Raw genomic sequence first — 12,893 nt, 5'->3', positions numbered from 1 at the left:
TGCAGGTGATAAGGTGTGTGCAGTAACCAGTTCCCTGCTGTGCAGGTGGTAAGGTGTGTGCAGTAACCAGTTCCCTGCTGTGCAGGTGGTAAGGTGTGTGCAGTAACCAGTTCCCTGCAGTGCAGGTGATAAGGTGTGTGCAGTAACCAGTTCCCTGCTTTGCAGGTGGTAAGGTGTGTGCAGTAACCAGTTCCCTGCTGTGCAGGTGGTAAGGTGTGTGCAGTAACCAGTTCCCTGCTGTGCAGGTGATAAGGTGTGTGCAGTAACCAGTTCCCTGCTGTGCAGGTGCTAAGGTGTGTGCAGTAACCAGTTCCCTGCTTTGCAGGTGGTAAGGTGTGTGCAGTAACCAGTTCCCTGCTGTGCAGGTGGTAAGGTGTGTGCAGTAACCAGTTCCCTGCTGTGCATGTGGTAAGGTGTGTGCAGTAACCAGTTCCCTGCTGTGCATGTGGTAAGGTGTGTGCAGTAGCCAGTTCCCTGCTGTCAGGTGGTAAGGTGTGTGCAGTAACCAGTTTCCCTGCTGTGCAGGTGGTAAGGTGTGTGCAGTAACCAGTTCCCTGCTGTGCAGGTGGTAAGGTGTGTGCAGTAACCAGTTCCCTGCTGTGCAGGTGATAAGGTGTGTGCAGTAACCAGTTCCCTGCTGTGCAGGTGCTAAGGTGTGTGCAGTAACCAGTTCCCTGCTTTGCAGGTGGTAAGGTGTGTGCAGTAACCAGTTCCCTGCTGTGCAGGTGGTAAGGTGTGTGCAGTAACCAGTTCCCTGCTGTGCAGGTGGTAAGGTGTGTGCAGTAACCAGTTCCCTGCTGTGCAGGTGGTAAGGTGTGTGCAGTAACCAGTTCCCTGCTTTGCCGGTGGTAAGGTGTGTGCAGTAACCAGTTCCCTGCTTTGCCGGTGGTAAGGTGTGTGCAGTAACCAGTTCCCTGCTGTGCCGGTGGTAAGGTGTGTGCAGTAACCAGTTCCCTGTTGTGCAGGTGGTAAGGTGTGTGCAGTAACCAGTTCCCTGCATTGCAGGTGGTAAGGTGTGTGCAGTAACCAGTTCCCTGCTGTGCAGGTGGTAAGGTGTGTGCAGTAACCAGTTCCCTGCATTGCAGGTGGTAAGGTGTGTGCAGTAACCAGTTCCCTGCATTGCAGGTGGTAAGGTGTGTGCAGTAACCAGTTCCCTGCTGTGCAGGTGGTAAGGTGTGTGCAGTAACCAGTTCCCTGCTGTGCAGGTGGTAAGGTGTGTGCAGTAACCAGTTCCCTGCTGTGCAGGTGGTAAGGTGTGTGCAGTAACCAGTTCCCTGCTGTGCAGGTGGTAAGGTGTGTGCAGTAACCAGTTCCTGCTGTGCAGGTGGTAAGGGTGTGTGCAGTAGCCAGTTCCCTGCTGTGCAGGTGGTAAGGTGTGTGCAGTAGCCAGTTCCCTGCTGTGCAGGTGGTAAGGTGTGTGCAGTAACCAGTTCCCTGCTTTGCAGGTGGTAAGGTGTGTGCAGTAACCAGTTCCCTGCTTTGCAGGTGGTAAGGTGTGTGCAGTAACCAGTTCCCTGCTGTGCAGGTGGTAAGGTGTGTGCAGTAACCAGTTCCCTGCATTGCAGGTGGTAAGGTGTGTGCAGTAACCAGTTCCCTGCTGTGCAGGTGGTAAGGTGTGTGCAGTAACCAGTTCCCTGCTGTGCAGGTGGTAAGGTGTGTGCAGTAACCGGTTCCCTGCTGTGCAGGTGGTAAGGTGTGTGCAGTAACCAGTTCCCTGCTGTGCAGGTGGTAAGGTGTGTGCAGTAACCAGTTCCCTGCTGTGCAGGTGGTAAGGTGTGTGCAGTAACCAGTTCCCTGCTGTGCAGGTGGTAAGGTGTGTGCAGTAACCAGTTCCCTGCTGTGCAGGTGCTAAGGTGTGTGCAGTAACCAGTTCCCTGCTTTGCAGGTGGTAAGGTGTGTGCAGTAACCAGTTCCCTGCTTTGCAGGTGGTAAGGTGTGTGCAGTAACCGGTTCCCTGCTGTGCCGGTGGTAAGGTGTGTGCAGTAACCAGTTCCCTGCTGTGCAGGTGGTAAGGTGTGTGTGCAGTAACCAGTTCCCTGCTGTGCAGGTGTTAAGGTGTGTGCAGTAACCAGTTCCCTGCTGTGCAGGTGGTAAGGTGTGTGCAGTAACCAGTTCCCTGCTGTGCAGGTGGTAAGGTGTGTGCAGTAGCCAGTTCCCTGCTGTGCAGGTGGTAAGGTGTGTGCAGTAACCAGTTCCCTGCTGTGCAGGTGGTAAGGTGTGTGCAGTAACCAGTTCCCTGCTTTGCAGGTGGTAAGGTGTGTGCAGTAACCAGTTCCCTGCCTTTGCAGGTGGTAAGGTGTGTGCAGTAACCAGTTCCCTGCTGTGCAGGTGGTAAGGTGTGTGCAGTAACCAGTTCCCTGCTGTGCAGGTGGTAAGGTGTGTGCAGTAGCCAGTTCCCTGCTGTGCAGGTGGTAAGGTGTGTGCAGTAACCAGTTCCCTGCTGTGCCGGTGGTAAGGTGTGTGCAGTAGCCAGTTCCCTGCTTTGCAGGTGGTAAGGTGTGTGCAGTAACCAGTTCCCTGCTGTGCAGGTGGTAAGGTGTGTGCAGTAACCAGTTCCCTGCTGTGCAGGTGGTAAGGTGTGTGCAGTAACCAGTTCCCTGCTGTGCAGGTGGTAAGGTGTGTGCAATAACCAGTTCCCTGCTGTGCATGTGGTAAGGTGTGTGCAGTAGCCAGTTCCCTGCTGTGCAGGTGGTAAGGTGTGTGCAATAACCAGTTCCCTGCTGTGCATGTGGTAAGGTGTGTGCAGTAACCAGTTCCCTGCTGTGCAGGTGGTAAGGTGTGTGCAATAACCAGTGCCCTGCTGTGCAGGTGGTAAGGTGTGTGCAGTAACCAGTTCCCTGCTGTGCAGGTGGTAAGGTGTGTGCAGTAACCAGTTCCCTGCATTGCATGTGGTAAGGTGTGTGCAGTAACCAGTTCCCTGCTGTGCAGGTGGTAAGGTGTGTGCAGTAACCAGTTCCCTGCTGTGCAGGTGGTAAGGTGTGTGCAGTAACCAGTTCCCTGCTGTGCAGGTGGTAAGGTGTGTGCAGTAACCAGTTCCCTGCTGTGCAGGTGGTAAGGTGTGTGCAGTAACCAGTTCCCTGCTGTGCAGGTGGTAAGGTGTGTGCAGTAACCAGTTCCCTGCTGTGCAGGTGGTAAGGTGTGTGCAGTAACCAGTTCCCTGCTGTGCAGGTGGTAAGGTGTGTGCAGTAACCAGTTCCCTGCTGTGCAGGTGGTAAGGTGTGTGCAGTAACCAGTTCCCTGCTGTGCATGTGGTAAGGTGTGTGCAGTAACCAGTTCCCTGCTGTGTAGGTGGTAAGGTGTGTGCAGTAACCAGTTCCCTGCTGTGCAGGTGGTAAGGTGTGTGCAGTAGCCAGTTCCCTGCTGTGCAGGTGGTAAGGTGTGTGCAGTAACCAGTTCCCTGCTGTGCAGGTGGTAAGGTGTGTGCAGTAACCAGTTCCCTGCTGTGCAGGTGGTAAGGTGTGTGCAGTAACCAGTTCCCTGCTGTGCAGGTGGTAAGGTGTGTGCAGTAACCAGTTCCCTGCTGTGCAGGTGGTAAGGTGTGTGCAGTAACCAGTTCCCTGCTTTGCAGGTGGTAAGGTGTGTGCAGTAACCAGTTCCCTGCTGTGCAGGTGGTAAGGTGTGTGCAGTAACCAGTTCCCTGCTGTGCAGGTGGTAAGGTGTGTGCAGTAACCAGTTCCCTGCTGTGCAGGTGGTAAGGTGTGTGCAGTAACCAGTTCCCTGCTGTGCAGGTGATAAGGTGTGTGCAGTAACCAGTTCCCTGCTGTGCAGGTGCTAAGGTGTGTGCAGTAACCAGTTCCCTGCTTTGCAGGTGGTAAGGTGTGTGCAGTAACCAGTTCCCTGCTGTGCAGGTGGTAAGGTGTGTGCAGTAACCAGTTCCCTGCTGTGCATGTGGTAAGGTGTGTGCAGTAACCAGTTCCCTGCTTTGCCGGTGGTAAGGTGTGTGCAGTAACCAGTTCCCTGCTTTGCCGGTGGTAAGGTGTGTGCAGTAACCAGTTCCCTGTTGTGCAGGTGGTAAGGTGTGTGCAGTAACCAGTTCCCTGCTTTGCAGGTGGTAAGGTGTGTGCAGTAGCCAGTTCCCTGCTGTGCAGGTGGTAAGGTGTGTGCAGTAACCAGTTCCCTGCTTTGCAGGTGGTAAGGTGTGTGCAGTAACCAGTTCCCTGTTGTGCAGGTGGTAAGGTGTGTGCAGTAACCAGTTCCCTGCTGTGCAGGTGGTAAGGTGTGTGCAGTAACCAGTTCCCTGCTTTGCCGGTGGTAAGGTGTGTGCAGTAACCAGTTCCCTGCTTTGCAGGTGGTAAGGTGTGTGCAGTAACCAGTTCCCTGCTTTGCCGGTGGTAAGGTGTGTGCAGTAACCAGTTCCCTGCTTTGCAGGTGGTAAGGTGTGTGCAGTAACCAGTTCCCTGATGTGCAGGTGGTAAGGTGTGTGCAGTAACCAGTTCCCTGCTGTGCAGGTGGTAAGGTGTGTGCAGTAACCAGTTCCCTGCTGTGCAGGTGGTAAGGTGTGTGCAGTAACCAGTTCCCTGCTGTGCAGGTGGTAAGGTGTGTGCAGTAACCAGTTCCCTGCTGTGCAGGTGGTAAGGTGTGTGCAGTAACCAGTTCCCTGCTGTGCAGGTGGTAAGGTGTGTGCAGTAACCAGTTCCCTGCTGTGCAGGTGGTAAGGTGTGTGCAGTAACCAGTTCCCTGCTGTGCAGGTGGTAAGGTGTGTGCAGTAACCAGTTCCCTGCTGTGCAGGTGGTAAGGTGTGTGCAGTAACCAGTTCCCTGCTGTGCAGGTGGTAAGGTGTGTGCAGTAACCAGTTCCCTGCTGTGCAGGTGGTAAGGTGTGTGCAGTAGCCAGTTCCCTGCTTTGCAGGTGGTAAGGTGTGTGCAGTAACCAGTTCCCTGCTGTGCAGGTGGTAAGGTGTGTGCAGTAACCAGTTCCCTGCTGTGCAGGTGGTAAGGTGTGTGCAGTAACCAGTTCCCTGCTGTGCAGGTGGTAAGGTGTGTGCAGTAGCCAGTTCCCTGCTGTGCAGGTGGTAAGGTGTGTGCAGTAACCAGTTCCCTGCTGTGCAGGTGGTAAGGTGTGTGCAGTAACCAGTTCCCTGCTTTGCAGGTGGTAAGGTGTGTGCAGTAACCAGTTCCCTGCTGTGCAGGTGGTAAGGTGTGTGCAGTAACCAGTTCCCTGCTTTGCAGGTGGTAAGGTGTGTGCAGTAACCAGTTCCCTGCTGTGCAGGTGATAAGGTGTGTGCAGTAACCAGTTCCCTGCTTTGCAGGTGGTAAGGTGTGTGCAGTAACCAGTTCCCTGCTGTGCAGGTGGTAAGGTGTGTGCAGTAACCAGTTCCCTGCTGTGCAGGTGCTAAGGTGTGTGCAGTAACCAGTTCCCTGCTGTGCATGTGGTAAGGTGTGTGCAGTAACCAGTTCCCTGCTTTGCAGGTGGTAAGGTGTGTGCAGTAACCAGTTCCCTGCTGTGCAGGTGGTAAGGTGTGTGCAGTAACCAGTTCCCTGCTGTGCAGGTGGTAAGGTGTGTGCAGTAACCAGTTCCCTGCTGTGCATGTGGTAAGGTGTGTGCAGTAACCAGTTCCCTGCTTTGCCGGTGGTAAGGTGTGTGCAGTAACCAGTTCCCTGTTGTGCAGGTGGTAAGGTGTGTGCAGTAACCAGTTCCCTGCATTGCAGGTGGTAAGGTGTGTGCAGTAACCAGTTCCCTGCTGTGCAGGTGGTAAGGTGTGTGCAGTAACCAGTTCCCTGCTGTGCAGGTGGTAAGGTGTGTGCAGTAACCAGTTCCCTGCTGTGCAGGTGGTAAGGTGTGTGCAGTAACCAGTTCCCTGCTGTGCAGGTGGTAAGGTGTGTGCAGTAACCAGTTCCCTGCTGTGCAGGTGGTAAGGTGTGTGCAGTAACCAGTTCCCTGCTGTGCAGGTGGTAAGGTGTGTGCAGTAACCAGTTCCCTGCTGTGCAGGTGGTAAGGTGTGTGCAGTAACCAGTTCCCTGCTTTGCAGGTGGTAAGGTGTGTGCAGTAGCCAGTTCCCTGCTGTGCAGGTGGTAAGGTGTGTGCAGTAACCAGTTCCCTGCTGTGCAGGTGGTAAGGTGTGTGCAGTAACCAGTTCCCTGCTGTGCAGGTGGTAAGGTGTGTGCAGTAACCAGTTCCCTGCTGTGCAGGTGGTAAGGTGTGTGCAGTAACCAGTTCCCTGCTTTGCAGGTGGTAAGGTGTGTGCAGTAGCCAGTTCCCTGCTGTGCAGGTGGTAAGGTGTGTGCAGTAACCAGTTCCCTGCTGTGCAGGTGGTAAGGTGTGTGCAGTAACCAGTTCCCTGCATTGCAGGTGGTAAGGTGTGTGCAGTAACCAGTTCCCTGCATTGCAGGTGGTAAGGTGTGTGCAGTAACCGGTTCCCTGCTGTGCAGGTGGTAAGGTGTGTGCAGTAACCGGTTCCCTGCTGTGCAGGTGGTAAGGTGTGTGCAGTAACCAGTTCCATGCAGTGCAGGTGGTAAGGTGTGTGCAGTAACCAGTTCCCTGCTTTGCAGGTGGTAAGGTGTGTGCAGTAACCAGTTCCCTGCTGTGCAGGTGGTAAGGTGTGTGCAGTAACCAGTTCCCTGCAGTGCAGGTGGTAAGGTGTGTGCAGTAACCAGTTCCCTGCTGTGCAGGTGGTAAGGTGTGTGCAGTAACCGGTTCCCTGCTGTGCAGGTGGTAAGGTGTGTGCAGTAACCGGTTCCCTGCTGTGCAGGTGGTAAGGTGTGTGCAGTAACCGGTTCCCTGCTGTGCAGGTGGTAAGGTGTGTGCAGTAACCGGTTCCCTGCTGTGCAGGTGGTAAGGTGTGTGCAGTAACCGGTTCCCTGCTGTGCAGGTGGTAAGGTGTGTGCAGTAACCGGTTCCCTGTTGTGCAGGTGGTAAGGTGTGTGCAGTAACCAGTTCCCTGCTGTGCATGTGGTAAGGTGTGTGCAGTAACCAGTTCCCTGCTGTGCAGGTGGTAAGGTGTGTGCAGTAACCAGTTCCCTGCTGTGCAGGTGGTAAGGTGTGTGCAGTAACCAGTTCCCTGCTGTGCAGTTGGTAAGGTGTGTTCAGTAACCAGTTCCCTGCTGTGCAGGTGGTAAGGTGTGTGCAGTAACCAGTTCCCTGCTGTGCAGGTGGTAAGGTGTGTGCAGTAACCAGTTCCCTGCTGTGCAGTTGGTAAGGTGTGTGCAGTAACCAGTTCCCTGTTGTGCAGGTGGTAAGGTGTGTGCAGTAACCAGTTCCCTGCTGTGCAGGTGGTAAGGTGTGTGCAGTAACCAGTTCCCTGCTGTGCAGGTGGTAAGGTGTGTGCAGTAACCAGTTCCCTGCTGTGCAGGTGGTAAGGTGTGTGCAGTAACCAGTTCCCTGTTGTGCAGGTGGTAAGGTGTGTGCAGTAACCAGTGCCCTGCTGTGCAGGTGGTAAGGTGTGTGCAGTAACCGGTTCCCTGCTGTGCAGGTGGTAAGGTGTGTGCAGTAACCAGTTCCCTGTTGTGCAGGTGGTAAGGTGTGTGCAGTAACCAGTTCCCTGCTGTGCATGTGGTAAGGTGTGTGCAGTAACCAGTTCCCTGCTGTGCAGGTGGTAAGGTGTGTGCAGTAACCAGTTCCCTGCTGTGCAGGTGGTAAGGTGTGTGCAGTAACCAGTTCCCTGCTGTGCAGGTGGTAAGGTGTGTGCAGTAACCAGTTCCCTGCTGTGCAGGTGGTAAGGTGTGTGCAGTAACCAGTTCCCTGCTGTGCAGGTGGTAAGGTGTGTGCAGTAACCAGTTCCCTGCTTTGCAGGTGGTAAGGTGTGTGCAGTAACCAGTTCCCTGCTGTGCAGGTGGTAAGGTGTGTGCAGTAGCCAGTTCCCTGCTGTGCAGGTGGTAAGGTGTGTGCAGTAACCAGTTCCCTGCTTTGCAGGTGGTAAGGTGTGTGCAGTAACCAGTTCCCTGCTTTGCAGGTGGTAAGGTGTGTGCAGTAACCAGTTCCCTGCTGTGCAGGTGGTAAGGTGTGTGCAGTAACCAGTTCCCTGCTGTGCAGGTGGTAAGGTGTGTGCAGTAACCAGTTCCCTGCTGTGCAGGTGGTAAGGTGTGTGCAGTAGCCAGTGCCCTGCTGTGCAGGTGGTAAGGTGTGTGCAGTAACCAGTTCCCTGCTGTGCAGGTGGTAAGGTGTGTGCAGTAACCAGTTCCCTGCTGTGCAGGTGGTAAGGTGTGTGCAGTAACCAGTTCCCTGCTGTGCAGGTGGTAAGGTGTGTGCAGTAACCAGTTCCCTGCTGTGCAGGTGGTAAGGTGTGTGCAGTAGCCAGTTCCCTGCTGTGCAGGTGGTAAGGTGTGTGCAGTAACCAGTTCCCTGCTGTGCAGGTGGTAAGGTGTGTGCAGTAACCAGTTCCCTGCTGTGCAGGTGGTAAGGTGTGTGCAGTAACCAGTTCCCTGCATTGCAGGTGGTAAGGTGTGTGCAGTAACCAGTTCCCTGCTGTGCAGGTGGTAAGGTGTGTGCAGTAACCAGTTCCCTGCTGTGCCGGTGGTAAGGTGTGTGCAGTAACCAGTTCCCTGCTGTGCAGGTGGTAAGGTGTGTGCAGTAACCAGTTCCCTGCTGTGCAGGTGGTAAGGTGTGTGCAGTAACCAGTTCCCTGCTGTGCCGGTGGTAAGGTGTGTGCAGTAACCAGTTCCCTGCTGTGCAGGTGGTAAGGTGTGTGCAGTAACCAGTTCCCTGCTGTGCCGGTGGTAAGGTGTGTGCAGTAACCAGTTCCCTGCTGTGCCGGTGGTAAGGTGTGTGCAGTAACCAGTTCCCTGCTGTGCAGGTGGTAAGGTGTGTGCAGTAACCAGTTCCCTGCTGTGCAGGTGGTAAGGTGTGTGCAGTAGCCAGTTCCCTGTCTTGTAGGGAATAAGGTGTGTAATATAACCGTCTCCCTGCCTGGCAGATAGTAAGATGAGTGCATTATCCAGTCCCCTGCTGTGCAGGTGGTAAGGTGTGTGCAGTAACCAGTTCCCTGCTGTGCAGGTGGTAAGGTGTGTGCAGTAGCCAGTTCCCTGCTGTGCAGGTGGTAAGGTGTGTGCAGTAACCAGTTCCCTGCTGTGCAGGTGGTAAGGTGTGTGCAGTAACCAGTTCCCTGCTGTGCAGGTGGTAAGGTGTGTGCAGTAACCAGTTCCCTGCATTGCAGGTGGTAAGGTGTGTGCAGTAACCAGTTCCCTGCTGTGCAGGTGGTAAGGTGTGTGCAGTAACCAGTTCCCTGCTGTGCCGGTGGTAAGGTGTGTGCAGTAACCAGTTCCCTGCTGTGCAGGTGGTAAGGTGTGTGCAGTAACCAGTTCCCTGCTGTGCAGGTGGTAAGGTGTGTGCAGTAACCAGTTCCCTGCTGTGCCGGTGGTAAGGTGTGTGCAGTAACCAGTTCCCTGCTGTGCAGGTGGTAAGGTGTGTGCAGTAACCAGTTCCCTGCTGTGCCGGTGGTAAGGTGTGTGCAGTAACCAGTTCCCTGCTGTGCCGGTGGTAAGGTGTGTGCAGTAACCAGTTCCCTGCTGTGCAGGTGGTAAGGTGTGTGCAGTAACCAGTTCCCTGCTGTGCAGGTGGTAAGGTGTGTGCAGTAGCCAGTTCCCTGTCTTGTAGGGAATAAGGTGTGTAATATAACCGTCTCCCTGCCTGGCAGATAGTAAGATGAGTGCATTATCCAGTCCCCTGCCTTGCAGATAGTAGTAATATGTGTAAAACCAGAGACATAACATAAAACACAGACAAAGCTCAGTGCACATCCAGAAAAACTTATATACGGTACAGTGCCTAAATATACATGTATAAATAACTAATAAATAAACGTGGTCTGCCGTGAAGTTTGGCTCAAGGGCTTACAACAATTTGGCCAAAATGTTAAACTAAAAGACCATTTTATTTATTAGTTATTTATACATGTATATTTAGGCACTGTACCGTATATAAGTTTTTCTGGATGTGCACTGAGCTTTGTCTGTGTTTTATGTTATGTCTCTGGTTTTAAATATAAATTGCCATGCTCAGTAGCACTCCTCTGTGAAACTTATATGCTTATATATATGTTGTGGGTATTTTGGGGGTTCAATTTGAGCTTGTAGGTGTTCTGTAAGTAGTAATATGTGTGCAGTAACTGGCTCCCCGCCTTTCAGTAACAAGCTCCATGTCTTGCAGGCAGTAAGACCACCGGGCTGGCAGAGATAGAACTGCAGAAGAGGTTCCATGAACTGGGCACCCCACCCGAGGCCTTCAGCTCCATCCGCTACGTGGGTGTAAAGACGATCACCCCCCCTACGGACTTCTCCCAGCTCCAGGAGGTGGTTAGGAAGCAGGTGAAAGACACGTCCACGCGTTCCCCCAGACCACCATCTCACGTCTTCAATGCTCTGCAGGTAACACTATCAACGTAGAGGGTCATATAGGAGTTCAGCTGCAATCTCGCGTAGCCAGGCAACAGACTACTATTGGTAAAGAACTGACCATCTAATTGTCGGCCTAAAGCAGCAATCCTGCTAAATATTACAGCATTGGAAACTGGGACCCGGTGGAGCTGAAGCGCAATGTCTGCAGCTCCGAGGACCTCCCGATTACGCTTATCGGTTTAGTTACCAGTGTTACTGACTGGGTATTTAAATGGCCATTTATAAACAAACAAACAAAAGATACCTCCTTGAATGCACTCAGAGTGGCTAAGTGGGTGATGTGGTAATTATAGTTAAAAACCTTTTAATCACATAAGAAAGTTAAAACCTATTTGTATAGAGGGGTGTGGTATAAATAGTCCAGGACCAGCCCCTTATAAACAAACCAACAGAATCTTCAACATAAGTAGGAAGATAGTAACAGTACACCGCCCTAAAGTGGGCTTACTCGCTTAGAGAATCCCCTGTATGTAACTCCAGACTGAAAGGCCCATAATGCCTATGGAGTTCCTATAATCAATAATTCAATAAACCTGGGATGATCCAGGTCTACCGAAGCTAAATCTGGAGGGGTGATACACTAAAAGCCGACTGGACAGATAGTATAAATCTGTGTGTAATCACTAGACCACTTTAAAGGTGGGTATAGAATAACTCCAGAACAGGGTGAAGTCAACAACAACAGAAAGAAAATAAAGTGAATACATAACCACACATAAAATAATGTATGAATATAGAGAATATAATAAAATAATTTGCTAGATGGTGTTAATGCTCTGCAAAGGGCAGGCACAAAATGTGCTCCTATGGATGCCCAGAGGCACGGTTCAAGGACCGTATCCAGTTATAGCCTCATTAACATGCTAATAATTTAGCGCAGAGATCATTAACATAGGGGCTTATGCAGAGAGGATAGAGAAGGGAAATAGCACCATATTTTGGAGAAAATACTTCCCAGAGAAGCTTCTCCTGCAGAGAACATGGAGAGATTCATAAAATTCTCCACAGCAGGTTTCTTTACTTTAAAAATTGCCAAACACGTGGAGAGATTGGTAAATTCGCCATGTTAAAATAGGGTGGTATGCAGGTAGCATAGATGCACTGCAACTCGCCATTCTGCCCTATATTATAGTGAATTCAATCTAGCCAGAAAAACTTGGCAATTTTGAATCTCATCAGAAAAATTAGGTAACACAGCTTTCTGCATACGACCATAACTTGCTCCAATTCTATGGCTATTTTCTTGCCGTTTTCACATTAAATAACGTTCCTCTCTGCATAAGGCCCATAGTCACCTTACTTGAAACCAGACTAACTTCGGAGGTTGATCGGGCGCACATCACGTTCCTTGATCTCCTGATCTCTAAGACCACATGTGGGACCCTAGCCACATCCCTTCATCGGAAGTCCACAGCTACAAACAGCCTCCTCAGAGCTGATAGCGACCACCCTAAACATCTATTAAGGGGTATACCTACTGGCCAGTTCTTACGCCTGAGGAGGAACTGTTCTTCTAACGAGGACTTTGAGGCACAGGCTGTAGCCATGAGGTTGAGATTCAAGGAAAGGGGATACAGCAATAGGGCCATTAAGAGAGCGTACCAAAGAGCTAGGTTCACAGATAGGAACACATTACTAGACGAGAAGGCGGCATCACCCACTGCGAAACAAATAATACGCTTCATTGGTACGTTTAACAACCAATGGCCTGAAATCACCAATATTATGAACACACACTGGCACGTATTACGTGAGGATGTGGATTTGAAAGAGGTCCTCAATGATAGGGCGACATTGGTAAGCAGAAGAGCCACGAGTCTCCGGGATCTGTTGGTGCATAGCCACTACCAAAGACCATCAGCAGGCACGTGGCTGGCCAACAGATCCGTTGGCTTCTTCAAATGTCACAAATGCACCGCCTGCTCCTCCTGTACTCCCACAAAGACCTTTCATAACTGGAACAACACACACAGCTTTAATATTCGTCAGTTCATTAACTGCAGAACCATGGGCGTGGTTTATCAAATTATCTGTGTCTGTAACAAAAAGTATATCGGTAAGACTAAACGACAGCTAAGACACAGAATACTTGAGCACCTAGGGGACATTCGCAATCATCGCGACACCCCTGTTGCGAACCACGTCCACAACCAACATTAGGGACTACCTACAGCCATCAAATTTGTGGGGATTGAGGCCGTGTCCAATCACAGTAGAGGAGGTGACTGGGACAACGAGATTCTAAAGCGTGAATCTCGATGGATTTACACCTTGGGCACACTGGTTCCAAAGGGACTTAATGAGGAATTTCTCTTCTCCCCATTTATTTGAAGAGCCCACGTATCCCTTTCACCATCATCTACCAGTCTCTCACCCGTTAACTGAACATCATATGATATGTGTGTGTCTGTTCGTCTGGCACCTAAATGCGCATGCTCCTCATTTTCGTGACCATTTATAATGGGCAACGTCTCTACACTTATGTCTTTGGCATGCTCCCTCCCTTTGAGCCGTTATTGTCCCCCAGATACCCCTATCCTCAAACTCTAGCCACCTATCTGCAGG

General features: G+C 51.7%; 1 protein-coding gene across 1 annotated transcript in view; it reads left to right on the top strand.

Annotated features, from left to right (window-relative positions):
* The window catches only part of LOC142486030 (zinc finger FYVE domain-containing protein 1-like), a 64,116-nt gene that overhangs the window by 21,566 nt on the left and 29,657 nt on the right, over nt 1-12,893 (top strand). Inside the window, exon 3 of the mRNA XM_075584687.1 lies at nt 10,085-10,298. Coding sequence (XP_075440802.1) covers nt 10,085-10,298 — 214 coding nt within the window. The remainder of the gene's footprint in view (nt 1-10,084; nt 10,299-12,893) is intronic.

The sequence above is a fragment of the Ascaphus truei genome, unplaced genomic scaffold (assembly GCF_040206685.1).
Source record: "Ascaphus truei isolate aAscTru1 unplaced genomic scaffold, aAscTru1.hap1 HAP1_SCAFFOLD_713, whole genome shotgun sequence".
NCBI classification, from domain to species: domain Eukaryota; kingdom Metazoa; phylum Chordata; class Amphibia; order Anura; family Ascaphidae; genus Ascaphus; species Ascaphus truei.
This window is presented reverse-complemented; position numbering and strand designations above follow the sequence as displayed.